The 18,494-nt window shown below is 43.8% G+C and overlaps 2 protein-coding genes across 6 annotated transcripts in view; one reads left to right on the top strand and one right to left on the bottom strand.

The window, feature by feature from the left end:
- The first annotated feature begins 3 nt into the window (after positions 1-3).
- On the top strand, positions 4-18,329 carry LOC119700325 (UDP-glucuronosyltransferase 2A1-like). 4 transcript variants are annotated; one of them, XM_038135272.1, is made up of 8 exons: positions 4-110; positions 3,773-4,667; positions 6,422-7,054; positions 11,071-11,219; positions 12,437-12,568; positions 12,967-13,054; positions 13,663-13,882; positions 15,095-15,371. In XM_038135272.1, the coding sequence occupies exons 2-8, from the start codon at positions 3,932-3,934 to the stop codon at positions 15,369-15,371; spliced, it is 2,235 nt and encodes a 744-aa protein (XP_037991200.1). In that variant the 5' UTR covers positions 4-110; positions 3,773-3,931. The 4 variants fall into 4 exon arrangements, with proteins under 4 accessions (XP_037991200.1, XP_037991197.1, XP_037991199.1 ...); XM_038135269.1 differs by lacking the exon at positions 6,422-7,054 and having other exon boundaries at positions 15,095-18,329; XM_038135271.1 differs by lacking the exon at positions 4-110 and having other exon boundaries at positions 4,542-4,667; positions 6,688-7,054; positions 15,095-18,329.
- Positions 18,010-18,494, bottom strand: part of YTHDC1 (YTH domain containing 1) — a 20,656-nt gene continuing 20,171 nt past the window's right edge. For both annotated transcript variants that reach the window (XM_038135265.1, XM_038135267.1), the window contains one exon: positions 18,010-18,423. In XM_038135265.1, the coding sequence (XP_037991193.1) occupies positions 18,374-18,423 (50 nt within the window). In that variant the 3' untranslated portion in view covers positions 18,010-18,373. The remainder of the gene's footprint in view (positions 18,424-18,494) is intronic.

Below are 18,494 nucleotides of genomic sequence, written 5' to 3'. Positions count from 1 at the left end.
AGAGCCCTGCCTCTCTGCCTTTAAAAACTGCTGCTGTCACCCTCCCGTTGTCACCCTGCTGGTGTCAGCGTCCCAGCGTTTCTTTCCCAGCGCAGAGCAGCAGGTCTTAGGTGAGATGGGTGTGCCTGGGCCCTCTGCCCATGCTCAACTGCACAGAGCTGCATGTGTGGGGGTCCTGGGTGGTGGATTTGGGGTACTCTGAAGTGTAATCAGCATCCCTAAACCTTCTCCTGCTCTGGGGTTTCCTGTAATATCCCATGGATATTGAGAGGGAGGCGAGGGCAGTGTTCAGTTCCAGTTCCCTGCTCCTCAGGGCTGCTGAGGCAAGGGAAGAGGCGCTTGCTCTGGGTGATGCTGGCATGCTGGTGGTACCCATGCCCTTGCTGGGGCTCTGGGTGTGCTCCTGTCCCTGCAGCTGGGACCCCTGTTCCCAGCAGTGGGTGCAGTGATGGCCACGGTGCCCTCTGGTGCTATCACTGCCGCTCCCTGGGCAGGAATGGTGTCTGGTGACCAGGCTGCCCTGGCCATTGCAGCCTGCCTGGTCTTTGCCTGGCTCCTTCCTGCCCCAGCAGCAAACTCTCCCATTAAAACAAACGACTGGTACAATAACGGGGAAGGTCACGGGGAAAGGCTTGCCATGGGAGCATGAACAGCAAACATTCATGAAAAGGTGGAATGGAGAAAGCAACTCCTCTTTTTTGGGCTGGTCTAGATGAGTCTCATCATGTCCATACCCATGGGATTTGTAGATTTGCCCATCACCATAGCATGCAGCTTTCCCTGGGAGGTTGGACAGATACTGGCAAGACAGGAGTGTGCCACATCTGCAGGGAGCTTGGGCAAGTCTGCTGCTGCTCCTCACTGACAAGGACAGGGTGCAGCACCTATTCTTCCAACAATGCAGATTCCTGGCAGGCACACCAAGCTTGGCCTGAACCTTCTCTCATTTCTTCAATGTTTTGGCTTTGCAGAGTGGAAATGGCTCCCGTGCCAGCCACTCTGAGTGCTGTTGTTTACCTGCTAAGGTGCCCCTGCAGCATTACAGCAGCCGTGAAGAGCGTTCATAGAATTTTAAAATTAATCAAAAAATCCAAGTGCCTATAAACAACCTACCCTGGTTTTTTTTTCATCCTGCAGTAACAGTGCAGAGGTAAAAAGATACAATTTATTCAAGAAAGACAGTCATGGTGAGGCAATTTCATCTCATTAACTTTTGCTGGAGTTTCCCTATACCCCGGGGATTACAAAGCACATGTGCTTTTATTGAGTGCACGCACATGTGACTGTGCAGAATTGCTCAATTCTGTCACATTTGCATGTAGGGATGAACCAACTTTGACATTTTCTCAATCTAGTATACTCCCTTCCCCTTGCCAAACCCCCCACCCCCCCCCCCAAAAAAAAAAAAAAAAAGCTAGTGAAGACTTTTTAAATTCTGCTTTCAGACCAGAGGCTGCTTCATTGCATTAAGCAAAAGGGAAAGCACAGAATCATTTGGTGCTTCTTCAGGGCAAAAGCTTCCCTTTTCCACCCTGGCCCAGAATTTCTGATGTGCTGGATGGCATTGAGGTTTCCTAGAAATCAAAGTGCCATGTTCACTGCAACCCCCAGCCAGCCAGCACAATGGTGAAGAGACCCGTGTATGGAAAACATCAGTTTGCATTGCCTAACTTTTGCATGAGGGCCTTAGCCTTGAAAAGCCTGTTGTTTTTTAACAGGGCTGGAGGTTGCATCACTGTCTGGAGCACTTCTGTTAGTAATGTTAGATGTGTGAAATACAGACACTTAACACCATCTACTTTCTTCTGCTCCACTTCCCTCTCATGTGCTGGATTTTGTACTTCAATCCTCTCAAAATGCTTATCTTCTCTCATCTGAGTAATCTGAGTATTATCTTTAGAGCTGGCCATGGAAACAAGACAACTTTAACTCTTTGGTTCCCCTAGCAATTGCTCTCATTTGCTGTGGAGGAATTTGGTACTAAGGGGTGGGAAACAAAAACCAAGATCCAATCTAAGTTTTTATCCAGGGAAGTGGTCACAGCACCAAGCCTGAGGGAGTTCAAGAAGCATTTGGACAATGCTCTCGGGCATGGTGTGATTCTTGGGGCTGTCCTCTGCAGGGGCAGGAGTTGGGCTTCAATGATCCTTGTGGGTCCCTTCCAGCTCAGGATGGATTCTATGGTTCTGTGATCTGCTCTAGCCCATATGAACATGGCCATTCAATAGTTGCTGGGAAATCTATAAGTTTCTTATAGGACTTCATAAAATAAGCTAAATTAGCCTGAAAAAAAATATTACTCTGGACACAGAGGTCTGTGGAGAGACTGTTGTGAAACTCCTAGCTGTAAGGCCAAATTATGGTTGAAACATGCTGGCATAATAGTCCTGGAGGGTTTAGAAAAATCCCTGTTGAATATTATGGATAATACTTTAAAATCATTGAAATGCACCTTTAGATTCCTATATTTTCAGGTTATTAAACACTTGCCTAGATCTCCAGAATCAAGGGCCACAGAGCCAACACAGGTAACATACCAAGTCTTGGAAACTTGCACAGACAGCACTAACTTTTGAAAACCTCTGCAAGCAAACCACAAGATTCACTCTTTGTTTCTGTTGACAGCATATAAACATATCTACTATGTAACAAACAATTTTGTTTTGCTACCTGGGACCCTAAAGGGAGTAAAAAAGTATTTTTAGCAGTCAGATTTCTTATCTCTAGCATACAAAGTCTTCCTGAGAACCTGTCTCTGTAACAACATTATACTATATCCTGGCAAGGGAAATACCATCTCAACCATTAAAATCCCAGAGCATAACAAAGCAATGAATAAGTATGGAATACATGCCTTGTTGCCATCATCTCGTATTTTATTACTTCCTTCTTTTGAAAAGTCCAGTTCAGAGGGTAACTTACTTAAGCTCCTTCTGCCTGATAACCAATCCTGCTGAAGCAGCCCAGGCACAGAGGAGGGGAGCAGCTAGGAAAAGCAGCAAACAGGTGTAGCGTATTGCACCTTGCAACTCAGAGCACAATGCTTATGTGCCTCGGAAGACTCTGCTAGGTAAGAGTTTTTTGCTGCATGGCATTTGTTCCCCAGATTGTGTTGGATTGAGTGTATCATTGTACCTGTGGGTTTTAGTTGTCATTTTGGCTCCAGGTAGTTAAAGAACTGCTTCCAGGCATGGTGTTTATATTCAAGGGACAACCTTCCAAGTGAGAGCCATCCCAGATGATGTAGGTTTTGCTCTTTAGCACCTTCAGGGCCCAGAAGAGGCCCAGACCCATGTTTAGACACTGGAACTGAACCCACAACATGACCAGGTTGGTGGTGATGTGTTACAGGCAGTAGCAGTGGACTCACTATCCATTGTTATCTGGGAGGAGTTGGAAGCTACCGGTGACCTATTAGAACAAATTGCATGTTATTATTGGCATTATCATCAACCAAAGGAAGGATTTGTTGACTTCTCTCAGCATAAGAAATATCAGCACTTTCAGCATTACTGTGAAAAAGGATGACACTTCCAAGTCAGCCTTGAGGCCTCTTATTCCTTGGCCTGCTTCTGGCACTGCTAGTTCATGAAAAAATGCAAGGGATTTGTTTTGAGTCTCAGGGTTGGCATCCAGGGGACTGGCCCCTTTGACAGCAGGGGGGATTGCTGTCATCCTCCTAACAGGAGAATAGAACTCCCTCAGTGGGAAGCTAACAGGGTAGAGGGCAGTAAGGGAAAAATGAATCACCAAACTTTTTTTTTTTTTTCAGAGCTCAAACAAAACACAGGTTATAAAGGCACTACCTGTGCAACAGCAAAGTCTTATTTCTGCTAAGAGTGCTACTAAGGAGCCATCAAACACAACACAGAGGTGCAGAACTCCCAACTGGAAGGGAAAATTCCCAGACTATCTAGCCCTTGACTCTGCCATGGCCATGAAAACAACCAGCTCAAAGAAATACCTCCAGCTGCTCCTTTTTCAGGTTGCTCTTCTAGGGCCTGTCTTCTGTGGGAAGGTACTGGTTTGGCCAACAGAAGGCAGCCACTGGCTGAACATGAATGTAATGGTACAGGAGCTCATCCGTCGTGGGCACAGCTTTACTATCCTGGTAGCCAATGCTAGCCTCTTTATTGAACCCAAGCCTAAGACCACGGAGAAGTTTGAGATCTATAATGTGCCCTATGAGAAGGATTTACCTGAGACCCTGATTAATGATATAGTGGATCTATGGCTCAACAACAGGCCAACCATCTTGACCTTCTGGCGGTTTTACAAGGAGCTGGGAAGACTGTCCGTAGGCTGGCAGGAGATGAACAAGATGATGTGCGACGCAGTGCTGACCAACCAAGAGCTGATGGCTCGTCTGCAGGGCTCTGGCTTTGACCTGCTGCTGTCAGACGCCGTGACACCCTGTGGGGAACTCCTGGCTCTCAAGCTGGGCATTCCCTTTGTCTACTCGCTACGTTTCTCCCCAGCCTTCACTCTGGAAAGGCACTGCGGCAAGATCCCAGCCCCACCATCCTACACGCCTGCAGCCCTGTCTGAGCTCACTGACCGCATGTCTTTTGGGGAGAGAGTAAAAAACTTTGTGTCTTACCACGTGCAAGACTATGTTTTCCGAAGCTACTGGGGACATTGGGATATCTACTACAGCAAGGTCTTAGGTAAGCCTTCTGATACTTCACTTCTCGTTATACAGTGTGCCCTTACGACCTGCAGAGCTAGGAACTCACCAGGGTCGCAAAGTCAAGAGAAAGGTCAGCAAGTTTACCACTATGTCCCTAGAAAGGAGCTGAGCCACAAGCAGTCAGGGTGCTGTGCTGCTATGCCATTGCATGGAGAGAGGATCAGGGTCATTCCAATTGACGGATTTGACTTTTGTCATAATTGTAGCATGGAGTTTGATATAACTTCCGCACCATACAGGGTGCTCAGCAAGGGTGACTGCTTGCATAGAAAGCAGCCAAGAAAAGAGCCACTTCCCTCATCCAGAGGACCATAACAAGGAGGGGAGAGCTGGTGAATTATATGCCAGCCTTGTCACCCTCAGCAGCAGTATTTAAGTGCACTGTGGCTTTGTAATAGAGACTTCACTTATGTCACTGGTCATATAAAACCAATTCTCTCTGCACAAAACACATTTTATCTAGAACATACCCTCCTACCCACAAAGCCAACTGAAAACCACAAACCTTTCTCTGCAGGCTTTTCTTCTGGACTGTTTTGAGTGATCAGGTAGAAAAACATGTTTATTATTAATCACATGTCATTTCTACTACCTTCCCATTGAGCTCTTCAAAAAGACCTCTTGCAAATCTCTCAGGGTTCAATTGCCTGCAAATACCTGCATGATGCAAGACTCCACAAGTACACCAAGCTGGTGTCACGTGTACAGTACATGAGGTATCTCAGTTTGGCTCCTCACAGTCCAGCTGTTTCCATGACCCACATTTTTGTCCCCAAAAGGGTGTCTAGGCAGCATGGAAACCATACCAAAAGCCTTGGACGACAATATTGGGAAACCATTGTGTAACAGCACTGGGCAAAAACCCCTGTAATCATGATTTTTGTGCACAGAAAAGAGAACTTACAGTATTTCTTAACTGCACATCAGGAGGGACCATATAAACTAAACTGTTTGATGGACTTTCTGGTTCAATTTATAGTGCATAATTGGCTCTTAGTGGCAGGCAGGAAGCCTGCACTAACCCCTCCTGGTCTCCATGGCGCTCTCTAAGAGGCAAGTTCACATGAGGACAGCCTTACTCTGATATTGGAGTAATTTGCTGTGCAGTTTCATGCATTTGAGATGCAACTCTTGGGCTGCAGCCCCAGATCAACACTTTAAGTGTGCTCTAAAGGAATGCTTAGTGGCTTTATAAAAGCAAAAAGTTGCCCACACAGTCAGTGAACATCTTTGCTGCCTACCCAGCTGTGTTTCAAAGAGCCAGAAGAATTAAAAAGTCACCTCTTCTACCAAACAAGTAACACAGAACCTGTAGTTAGATGGGCAGGAGGGATGGGATTACCAATAGGATAGTTGCTGGACTGAGCCCCCCAGGGCTGAAGGCTCTCTCCGCTGCTCCAGAGGAATCACATCTTCCAGCTTCAGCAAGCTGTTTACCACCAGAGGGTGCCAGCTGGTGCCAGTCACCTTTTTTGTGCCCTAGGTAAACATGATATTAAACATGCTATTATCTAGTACAGGATTTCACACCACCTACCTTTGGTTCCCTGTCCTCGGGATCAAGGCAGTGTCAACTCCCAGCCCAGTTCAGGAGTGCGACTGCTCCCGGCGAAGGAAGGCCACAGAGGCATTGCCACACAGGGCAGGCTATGGCAGGGAAGGAGGTGGCAGTGCTGGTGCTCCTGGCCGTGTTGGGCTGGGGGTCCGGGGGGAAGGTGTTGGTCTGGCCAGCTGACAACAGCCACTGGCTGAACATGGAGCACATATTACAGGAGCTTGTGGCCCGGGGCCATGAGGTGACCGTGCTGCTGCCTTCGTGCTTCCTCATCGTCAATCCCACACAGCCCTCACCATACCAGTTTGAGGTGATTGAGGTGCCAATCACCAAAAAGGAGATGACTGACTTGATGGATAAAATGTTTAATCTTTTTTTTAATGACGAGAAAGGGCTACCTATCTGGAAAGCTACTTACAAGATAGTTCAAATGGTATTGCAGATGAAGAACATAACCAAAATCATTTGTGATGGAGTTGTGAAGAATGAGGCCCTGATGGAAAGACTGAGGGCATCTGCCTTCGACCTCCTTTTGGCAGACCCACTATTTCCCAGTGGGGAGCTGGTTGCTGAGAAGCTGGGTATCCCCTTTGTGTATACGTTCCGGTTCTCCATGGGCAACACGGTGGAGCGGCTCTGTGGAACACTCCCAGCACCTCCTTCCTACGTACCAACCACCCTAACCAGACTAACAGATAGGATGACCTTCTGGCAAAGGCTAAAAAACATCCTCGGCTACGCTCTGCATGACTTCATGTTTCATTACGTTCTCTGGGCAAACTGGGATCAATACTACAGTGAAGTTTTAGGTAAGGCTGCTCTCTTTCCAGAAATTACATCTGCTGTGCACACAAGAGTAAATACCCAGAGATGAGAGGTTAAGGCACAAATCAGGAGCAAGACAGCCCCAAATTCACTCTCCTTCCTTCAAAATTCCTGCATCAAATCAAGCAATTCAGGCAAGTACAAACATTGACTGTTAATCCTGACCTGCTATAGTGATAGAACTAAGTCTGCACAAGTACTTCCAGGATATGTAAAACAGTGCTAAAGCACTTGAAACAGGGATCATTAGTCATATTCATAGATGAATCATGACATACATTAAGAACAGTAAAATCCTATATACCAAACAAACACTAGTACTTTTTCTCCCATAGCACACTCCTTGCATGCTACTTGTCTCAAAATTAGAGACAATATCCTCCTCTGGACCTTTAAAAATATGGGATGAACCCTAATTCTCAGTGATAAAAGGCCCTCTGCAGAGACATGGTTCTTTGCTTTTCTGAAAGTGTCTCAAAAACTACTATAGTTACATTTATTTGTAAGTGGTTTTTAATTTAAAAAAATAATAGTTGTATAATTGTTTTCCCATTGTTGTTCTAGGTGATTATAGTAATGCTTACAAGGAAACAGGCCAAACATATGCATTGCTAGTGGGGAGATAAAATGGGTATTTCCACATGAGACTTTAAAGGGTTTTTATTTATATTTCACTAGTAAGGTGTAATTCTGCTGAGAGAGCTAAGTTGTTAAGGTATCTTACTTTTATAGTATCTAGCTGTGTCTTTGTGTTGCTTATCATATTATGATGACAGAGACTAGAAAATCTTGTGCTGCCTGAAGCACAGTTTGCTGTTTTGTAAGCCTCAGAGCTGTTTGGAACTTGTGGTGTCTTTTTATTGTGAACTGCAGGGTTTAGCATTTAAGGCTCCATGTGCAATACCTGTTTTGTTAGCTTGCATGGGCTGCATGATGGATTTGTGCTGAAAATAGTTTTGATAACACAGGGATGTTTTAATTATGGCTGAGCAGTGCTTTACAGAGTGTCAAGGCCTTTTCCGTCTCTCAGCCCACCCCACCAGCAAGGGGGCTGGAGATCTGGAGATGCACAGGAAGTTGGGAGTGGACACTGGGACAGTGTACCAGACTGGGACACAGGACTGGGACAGCTGACCCCAACTCACCCAAAGGATAACCCAGGCCATAATGGTTTTGTGCTCAGCAAAATAAAACATATGGGGGAGAAGTTTGTAAGGGCTGCTGTTACCCAGGGATTCTCTGGGCATTGGCTGGTAGTGAGCAACTGTTCTTTTTGCATAATTTACTTTTCTTGCCATTACCCCCCCCCCCCCCCCCCCCCCCCCCCCTTTTTTTAAAGTTGTCTCAATCTCTATCCATGAGTTTTCTAACTATTGTCCTTCCTTTTCTCCTCCTACTGTGGGAGATTCAGAGGCTCTGTGATGCCTAGCTGCCGATCAAGATTAAATCACAGCACAGGGCAAAGGCATCTAGTCTTCACATGCTGCAAAATGCACTTTGTGGTGAGCAGATAGGAGCTGTTGTAATTTTACGATCAGCTGTGGCTCTGCAGGACACTCCAGAACAGGATTTGCTGCTTGCCCAGCCCTCCCATGAATGTTGTTTTGTGTTACGACCTTCCCTCTTGCCACGTTTGCCAATCTTGTCACGTTTGCCGGTCTAGTCACCAAACAAATGCCACTTTTAATTGGTTGGCTCTAAAATATTTGCACAGTGAAGCCATGAACTGCTTCCAGTTCAGTCAGACCAGAGTCGTACGTGGAATGCTGACATGTTGGGGCAAAAGCTCCCCTGGCTGCTCTGGGTCTACACATGCTGCTGCAGCACTGGTTTTTGTGGGAGGCTGGTGGTCTGGCCCACCGATGCCAGTCACTGGATCAATGTGAAAGTGCTTCTGCAAGAGCTCGTTCTTCGGGGTCACGAAGTGACTGTGCTGGTGCCCTCAAGCAATTTGCTCATCAACTACCAGGACACCTCCTCCCCTTTCACTTTTGAGGTCCTGCAAGTCCCCTTTAGCCAGGAGACCCTGGAAGCCTCCATGGAAGACTTCCTCAATTTCTGGATGAATGAAGCCTTTAATCTCTTCCCCTGGGAGATTATGTGGACGATGACAGAGCAACTGGAGGTCTTTACCAATATGTCAAAGCAGACCTGTGACACCTTGGTGATGAACTCTCACCTGATAGCAAAGCTGCAGCAGGCCAAGTTTGATGTTCTGATCGCTGACCCTCTGTCTGTATGTGGGGAGCTTGTAGCAGAAATCCTAGAGATCCCTTTTGTCTACAGCTTCCGCTTCTCAGACGGGAATGTGGTAGAGCGGCTGTGTGGTGGGCTCCCGTCCCCACCTTCCTATGTGCCTGCTAGCACAATGGGGCTGACACACCAGATGTCCTTTATGGAAAGACTACAGAACTTCCTCTTTTACATTTTCATGGATTTATTTTTCATGAAGTTTTGGCGAGATGAATGGGATGGGTACTACAGTAATGTCTTAGGTAAGGCAGCCGTTGAGAGGTTTCTTTTCTTGCATAGGTTGTGCCTTTTGAATGCTTTGGGACCACCATGCTGTTGTCTCAAAATACTCTTTCTCAAAGGCCAGCAGAGGTGGCAATCTTGAAGTATCTTGTAACTCTGCATAGTGCAGGATGCTGAGTGTGAGTTCAGATTCCCAACAATAAATGCTGTCACCTTGCCCTTTCGTCCACCATTCAGAGTTTGAAACAGTCTCCTTAAACTACACACACACCTGAAAATTTTGCTCCAACATAGTACAACTCAGGCATGATTCAACATTTAACTAAGAGTTCCTTTTAGTTCAATGGACTTTGAATCTTTTCCAGGGTATCTAAGTTTAGGCAGATAACAAGTGAACAGCAAATACAAGGGCATCTCTTCTGTTGCTGTCCAATCTTCTCCTGCATTTGCAAAGAACACCTTTGTGCTCTGAAAACTAGTCTCTCTTTGCTGCATTTAATTTTTTAATACCACATAAAGATTTAATTACATCTTTATATCACTCTACTTGTAATGCAAACTTAATTTTCACTTCAGCAACTTTTTAACTGACTCATTGCTCTCTAATTAAAATATAAATAAAAAATTACTGGTGTAGATTATTATACTGATCAAGTAGTGTAAGAAGATGCCCTACAGATAATTTTTATCTGACTGCTTATTTAGCTTGATTCCTGCTTGCACTAGGCTGGCTTTGGAAAACTATTTAACCCTTTTATTTCCCAGTTTCCCTTTGTGGAGAAAATACTGCAAAGATAACTTGCAATGTGTACCTAAGAATATATATTTTTCCAAATGGTAAACTATAAGACATCAGATTACCATTAGATTTTTTTTTCAGATGGATTCATAGAAATATTGGATTTTGCATAAAATTACATTAAAAGTATCTATGGAATTGGCCAATTTTTCCCAATATGTGTCAGAAGTGGCTGACCCAGCCCTCAAGAATACTAGAGATGACTGTACCTGTGTTTTATTGTTATCTGAGCAGCCACTAAATGAGTCGCCATTTGAAAAATGCTAGACAACTTAAAAAACTTTCCTCCTCCCTGACAGGTGATCATCACAACGATCACAATTAATTCATTTTTTATTTGGAACTAAATTTTCTGTGATTGTTCTCTTTCTCAAGTGTGCTCTGTTTTTACTACAAGCACAGGTAATAATTCAGCACTACAAAAACTGCAATTCTATATCAGATACTAAAAGCTTCTCGCTTGTATTTCTCTAAAGTAATCATGGTTCAAAAGGTTCAAAATCCTTTTAAGGATTGTACCTTGTGCTCATGGCCACCTGCTAAAGCTGAGCACAGGACAGGGCAAGGAACAGATCCAGATTTGTTGATGTTTTCATGTTATGCATGGTTTGATGAACTATGCTGATTGTGAGTGCCAAAAGACAAAGGTAAGGCTCCTGTTTCACAATCTAGAGCAAACAAGGTCACTCCCGTGCATGTTGTAAACCTCTTGTACCTTGTCCACAGGAAGACCCACAACCCTGTGTGAGACGATGGGGAAAGCAGAGATTTGGTTAATCAGAACATACTGGGATTTTGAATTTCCACGCCCTTTCCTGCCCAACTTTGAGTTTGTTGGAGGACTTCATTGCCAGCCTGCAAAACCATTACCAAAGGTATCCCAACCTCGTTTTTCTGTTGGCTGGTTTGTTACAATGACTGTTTCTCTCCCTGACAACCACACAAGCCCTGTTCTGGGAAAGCTCATTCTTATTTAGCATCTGTCCATACTTGTCCAAACTGAGGGCTGGTTTACAACCTGCTGTCTTGAAAGAGGATAGATGATGTCAGCACAGGGTAATAGTGTCTGTTTTAGGAGAAAATAGGTGCTACCTCAGGGTACTTAATGTAATATTTAATTCTAAGACACAGACTTGCAGCCCATGATAACACTGAAATATCTGATGCCAGAAGGCACTGTGACAAGACAAATTCTTTAGGTAAAACGGGGTCAAAACTTGCAGAAATAGATGAGTGATAAACACTTTTTCTATTGTACCTTAGTTTAAGACAGCTCAAAGGGAGTAAAGCACTGAGCATCTCCAGCCTATGCTCTCTATGAATTGAAGTATTCAGGTGGAATTTGAAACTCCCAGATACTGAAGATGACAACATGACAAGCTCTGGTGTAGATTATCATTCCTGTAGGAGCCTTGGAAGATATAGGGCATCTTCAGTGCAAGTTGTCTACTAAAAGAAACCTTCTAACTCCCTTCTTATTCCCCTGTAGCATGGGTTGAGCTTGGGGAAAATGGATGCCCATTCTCTTTTGCATGTTACTGCTCCAGTTCACATGATACTAACTAATAAAAGGAACAGAAAAACCTATTGGTCTGATTTGTAGAAAATATTTTGAGCAATTTGGTGTGTTGTAAGAAATGAGAACTGTCTGACTAGCAAAGTGACAGCACCAGCTTGGTGAATCTGTGATCAGGATGCTGAAACACCCTCTCAGGTTTCAGCAGAGCTATGTAATACAAAGTACTTGCTCCAGTAAAATCCAGAACCATGACCATGCTAAGGAGAGTGCCACAGAGTATATATGGCCTGCTCATGATAATGCCAGGATTCATTCCTGCTGCTGAAAATGTATCCTGAAACTTGCTTTCAAAAAGACAAAGCATCTGTCACCTGTCTCAACTTGTCCTGCTCCTCGTTTGGAAGAAACTGTTTTCCACAGGGCCAGGTCTGTCTTTGTCAAGCCCTTCTTTCAGTAGGTGCTTACACCACCATCATTTCCTTAATAAGCTGAAAAGGTTATGCTCTCTATTCACATAAATCTGTGTAATCTGCATTGTGTAATTACCCCTGGTATGTTTTCTGCCTCTCCTAGGAAATGGAAGAATTTGTTCAGAGCTCAGGGGAACATGGTGTCATCGTATTCACTCTTGGGTCAATGGTCCACAGCCTGAGTGATGAAAAAAGTAATGTGATTGCCAAAGCCCTCAGCCAGCTTCCACAGAAGGTGAATTTCTTTTCAAGCCTCAAACAAGCTGCCTTGTGCTTTTCACTCCCTTTTATGTTTGGAGTTCTTTACCTGCATCCCTGCTGGATGTGATAACAGCCTGGAAGCTGGGCTCTTTGAGAGACACACTGCTGAGTTACTTCATGGGTAATTCTGGTGTTTCACCTTCTCTGAACCATATTACATGGAGGAGCATTACAGGCCAAAATAGAAAAATCACTCTATGCATTTTTTAATAATTAGCACATAATAACCAATCAAAGAGTTCAACTGCAGACAAAGCTATCTAAAATCTGGGGAAAGGTATATGGGCTTGAGATAAAGCTCTAAATTACATGTAGTAATACAGAAAGGCATATCACATGCACTGTGTTTATCTCATTCTTCCTTTGTTCAAGGTCCTCTGGCGGTACAAAGGGAAAAAACCAGAAACTCTGGGCTCCAACACCAGGATTTTTGACTGGATACCACAAAATGACCTGCTTGGTAAGACTGTTTCTATTTGGGATGGACTGCACGCTTGGAAAAACTGTTTCCTTTTTTCTTTCCACTAGAATGGTTAATTCTAGCCGGAACCACTTGTGGATACACTTAGTTTCACAGCTCTAGTGGCAGAGCTTTGCTCTTGAGAGCCTTTGTTTCCTAAAAGGCTCTGACTTACAGATTTTGGTATCAGTTGTCCAAAGGGTTCAAAAGCACCCGTGGACAGGAGTAAATACCAAAGCAGTGATGTAATCTGGAGTTGGATTCGGCTTCTGCAGTTCATCTCCAGGGCTCGTTCTTCAAAATGCCTGACCTAAGCAAGGCTGAAGCACAGGGCTGCTCTGACCCTGAGACGGTGTGAAAACTACAATTGCACAATAGCGGAAGGGCTGAAGTAACTGTGGGGTAGTCTGGAGGGATGTGCTGATTCACATGGTGTGTTAAAATAATTATGACTGTGTGAAAGCTACCCACGCAAGCTCTGCTGCTGATCCAGAGGTCAGGGCTACTCCCTTCTCTAGCAGTGCATTGGCCCCTCTATGCTGTGTTCACATCCCAGCGAATGCAGTCTGCCACAGCTGCTGTAATATACCCCTCCTTCTCTGTTCCAGGCCATCCCTTGACAAAGGCCTTTATTACACATGGTGGGACCAATGGGCTCTATGAAGCTATCTACCACGGGATCCCAATGGTTGGGATTCCCATGTTTGCTGACCAGCATGACAACCTTGCTCACATGGTAGCAAAAGGAGCTGCAGTTCAGGTGGATTTCAACACAATGAAGACACAGGACCTGGTTGATGCACTGAAGACAGTAATTTACAATTCCACGTGAGTTTTGTTCTTGCCTTACAGTAGGCTGAGGTTATTAAAATCCTGGGCTGCTCATGTGAGAAATTCTGCTGGCTTTTCTGGGAATGGAAAACGCAGAGTAGCTGAAGTTTGGATTTCAGATGAAGACCGTCTTTCCTGTCTGAGAATCAGCATTTCTCAAAAAGGAGAGATCAGTAATGTGCTTTTCCTTATACCGGATTTTATGAGTGCTTTGAGAAAAATAGTTCTTGGAAACTTCAGAGGAGCTTTTGAGAGTTCTCTACTCGTGTAAATCCTCTGGAGGACCTAATTCTAGTTTTATTAGGTCTTAGCTGCCTGCAGTCATAACAGTTTTTTCTCCTACCCCTGACTTAGCAGCATTCTTAGGTTATTGTACCTATCAGTCAGGACTTAGAGATGGAAGCCCAGCAGCTTACTAAGGATAAGACCACAGACAAAGGGATTGGAAAAATGCAGAAGTCCTCAATCTTTAGCAGCAACTCCCATCCAGTGTAAAGGACAGGTGTTCCTTCAAGTAAAAACCTGCAAATTCCTGAAGCAAATGGACCAGCACTGATGGAGGTACCAAGTATCTGAGGGAGTCAGCCACAGTGGAGGTGATCTGTAACAATCTGGATGGCAGCTGGTACACGAGCATGACACCATAGGGTCTAGAATCCCCTTAGGTCAGTTGGGATCAGCTTGCCTTGCTGTCCCCCCTCCCAGTTCCTTGTGCAGCCCCAGCCTCCTCATGGATGGGGTGGTGTGAGAGACAGAAAAGGCCTTGACTCAGTATAAGCTCAGCAGGAAGGAAAACATCCCTATTGTATCAACACTGCTTTCAGCAAGAATCCAAAAAATAGCCCACACCAGCTTCTACAAAGAATGTTAACTCTATCCCAGCCTAAATCAGCACACTCTATTATATTGGAACAGAAATGCTGCAAATACTTCCATGTTGCTTTTTTTAAAGGAGTATCTGGAATAATTTTTAGTAACTTTTTTTTTCCAAAATATTGTCTCTCTCTATTATTATTCTTAACCCAATTTTACACATACAGTAATAAACTGGACCAGTTTCAAATATACTTAAATAAGACTGATGAAAGTAAAAGCAGGGCTGTCTACCCTCCTCAAGAGGACTGCCACGTGCTAAATGGTTTATTCCAGAAATAAGTGAAAAATCTCTTTGGTTTCTTGTTTGTTTTTTTGTTGTTTTTTTTCCCCCAGCTATAAGGAAAATGCTCTAAAGCTATCCAAGATACAGCATGATCAGCCTGTTAAGCCTCTGGACAGAGCTGTCTTCTGGATTGAATTTGTCATGCGTCACAAAGGAGCAAAGCACTTGAGACCAGCTGCTCACCATCTCACCTGGTACCAGTACCACTCCCTGGATGTTCTGGCATTCTTGTTCACCTGTACAGCCACTATTGTCTTCATTCTTTTCAACTGCTGCCTATGTTGCTGTAGAAGATGTGGCAGGATTGCAAAGAGGAAGACAGAATAGACACCTTGCTCCCAACAGCAGTTTTCTTCTCCTAGGCTGATTCAGCAAGGCATTTATGCACATTGTTTGGTGAACAAATTTACTGGGATGTGCTTTAAGCTGGGCATATCATGAATGCACCACAACAAAGCTGCTGTGGGGCAGAGCTGCTTGCTTAACCAGCAAATTCCTTCTTGTCTAAATAAAACTGAATTATAGTTGCTTTATGCCCTGGGACCATGTTAGCTGATCATACATGGTCCTTCCCATGGTAATTGTTGCTCTATATTTCCAAGTATCTCAAATAATTTGATATATTGCATAAATTCAGCCTTGCCCTATGGGTCTGCAACTAGGCTCCTTATCCTAACTCTGTCCTCTCCTCTAGTGTTATGCAGGCTTGATCACTGATTCACAACCAAAATGCTTCCTCTCCTGCCAGAAAAACTCTCTCCAGACTGGACAGTGAATCCAAGATCATGGGCTCCTAAAAACTGCCCATCTGAAGGGCCACGATCATGAAAACTGAGAGCTGCAAGTGGGAAATGCACTGATTGCTTGGGGGCTGAGGGGAGATTAGAATCCCAAGACCACCATAAACATTACTTTCCTGGGAACCATTTCTCTTTCCAATTCAGTCAGGAATTCCTACTGCACAGGCATCATTCTAACTGCAACACTGCAGGGGTGTGAAAACCACCTCTGTCAGGAATTTGTCCATCTTAACCCCCAAACACCTCTGAGCCACGCTAACTGATAAACGCAGGAAAACCTCTAGAAAGGGAACTTGCAAAGAAGCGACATTCCATGTGGGAACAGTGCAATAGCCACTTGCCTTGCCTGAAAAGCTGGAGAGAAAACAGTGCTGCACTTCAGTTAGATAAGAGTGGTAGCAAACGTAGTACCTCTTCAGGTGTTAAAGATGCCTGTAAAATGCTGCTAGTCCAGGCCTCTTTTCCAGGTAAGGTTATTTCACTGCTGTGCCAGCTTACTCAAGAAAAGACCTGCTCGAATTTTAAGTGATATTTTTAAATACTCTTTGGAATTGTTTTCAAACTGAACATGATTATTTGTTTACATAATAAAATTCCTTATGCCACATCAACTTTATTTTTATTAGCATTGTCATGTTTCAACATCTGGTTAAACTTCTTCATACTACAACATGTACAAAAGCTCAACTGTTTCCAAACTATAGAGGGGTTACAAGAAGACTACTGCATCTCATGGCAATTTCTGGTATACTGTTCCTGTTGTCATGACGGGATCATAACCAGGAATATGCACAGTGAATAGAAAGGGGAACTGCATGACACTAAGGCCCCAAATCAGAAAGGGGTTGCTGTAACTGTTCAGAGAGCCAGGTGGGTCCCTAGGCACAGCTCCACCAAGCTGGATCACTATGAGCTCCTGTCACCCACTTGCTAAGATGTCAGTTCAGATGCCAGAAGGCCAGCAAGCCTCCCAGCATGCTGCACAGGTATTGGTCAGACAGGGCTAACAAAGGACACTGGAAACAGGATAGATGGAAAAAGCTGGACAAAGTGCTCCAAAGTCCCTGTAAGGAGGTGCTTCATTTCTGTAACCTACTCAGAGTGGTTTGGCTTATCTAGTACTGAAATTAAAAAGTAAAACAAACAAACAATCCAAACAAAAAAGCTCAAACAAAACCAAAACCCCCTCTTCATTTTAGAGTCTATATATAATGCAGAGAAAGATATCAAAGTATGAGGGTGGTCTATGATGCATTTCTCCAGTTAGACATAGAATGTATTCTAAATCTGACAAGACTGATCTAATCCTCCAGCTAGCAGGCTTTACCTCTCTGTGCACAATAAACTGTGCTGAGGAACCCAAACACATATTCAGCCTCTAGTACTGCTTAAAGAATCCAAACATATTTGTACACTGGAGATCTAACTTTCTGTTTAACATATGTAGATGTTTACTGTGACTGTATACTAAAATAAACAAACTATTGCCAGATCAAAAAACCACATTTCCACAAATGCAACACAGTGGCCAGTCCTATACTGCCTTTTATAAAAATAGCTGGAGCACCCAGCAGGGTGGAGCTGGAGGCATTTAAAGCAGAGTCTGGATTTGTTACATGAGAAGATGCTGAAGGAAGTTTATGAAGAAGTCTACCAAGGCAGTGCTGCTCTTACAAGTTTTGGGAAGTTGGAAATTGCTGGAAAAACTGAAGAACTTCCACTACAAGTTTTAATTTTTTTTTTCCCCTCACAGTTACCATTGGCATTTAGGTAAAATATTTCTTATTTAAGAGAAGTAACAAGTGATCACTACAAAGAACGTATGTGCAGACTCTGGATCTTACAGGACTAACACATTCCTGAGACAGGTATGTCGTGGCTGAGGACAGCCTCTCAACAGCTTGAAGATCCTATGATTAAGTTGAACACGTAGGGCCTTAACTCTGATGAGCTGTAGGAGTTATTGGCTACTTCACTATGGAAAAAGAAATGCAATTACCTTTTATATCAACAGTCCTTTTCCTAAATTCAGGCTTCAGATCAGTTTTGTTTACCATGAAGAACATTTGAACTATTTCCGAACATAGATCTTTCCGAGAACTGCTGGAATCTAGCAAAGCTGTCAAGCTTAGAAAACCAAGAAACCCGACATGGAGTTTTAAACATTTCCATAGTTACCAATTTATTTTTTTATAAAAAAAAAAAATGGTAGCAATGTAGAATACAGCAATATTTTCTGGTTCCACGCACGCAGGTTGTGAACATTCCAAGCAATGTGTACATTTTGGAAAGAGACCAGACAAGAGAATTGACCAAAATGTTACTGAACACAGGAAGATTTTTAAAAAAGGCTAAAAATTAGGTATCAATAGTGTCTTCTTAATATTGCTTTCCTTACTGAAGACTGAAAAAAAACCACTTGACTTCACAGATAGGGTTAAAAAATGGGGGGGAAAGGGCGGGGGGGGGGGGGGGGAAAGGCTGCTACAACACTGCCATACCGTCAAAAAAAAAGAAAGAGATCATACTTCAGTATTTGCATACTTGATAGCAGCATTCTCCCATCGAACCATATGAAACTACAGGAAGAAAACATCAAAGCAAAAAAAAAAAAAAAAAAGGCAGTTATCCATCAGTATTCAAAAACCTA

Source organism: Motacilla alba, chromosome 4 (genome assembly GCF_015832195.1).
Source record: "Motacilla alba alba isolate MOTALB_02 chromosome 4, Motacilla_alba_V1.0_pri, whole genome shotgun sequence".
In the NCBI taxonomy this organism is placed as follows: Eukaryota; Metazoa; Chordata; class Aves; order Passeriformes; family Motacillidae; genus Motacilla; species Motacilla alba.
Note: the sequence above shows the minus strand (reverse complement) of the source record. Positions and strands in the feature narration are given on the sequence as shown.

Coding starts and splice junctions, on each gene's coding strand:
- LOC119700325 (XM_038135272.1), top strand. CDS start 3,932: ATGGCCATGAAAACAACCAGCTCAAAGAAATACCTCCAGCTGCTCCTT. Junction 11,220..12,436: donor CTGCAAAACCATTACCAAAG/GTATCCCAACCT, acceptor TGCCTCTCCTAG/GAAATGGAAGAATTTGTTCA. Junction 13,055..13,662: donor ACCACAAAATGACCTGCTTG/GTAAGACTGTTT, acceptor TCTCTGTTCCAG/GCCATCCCTTGACAAAGGCC.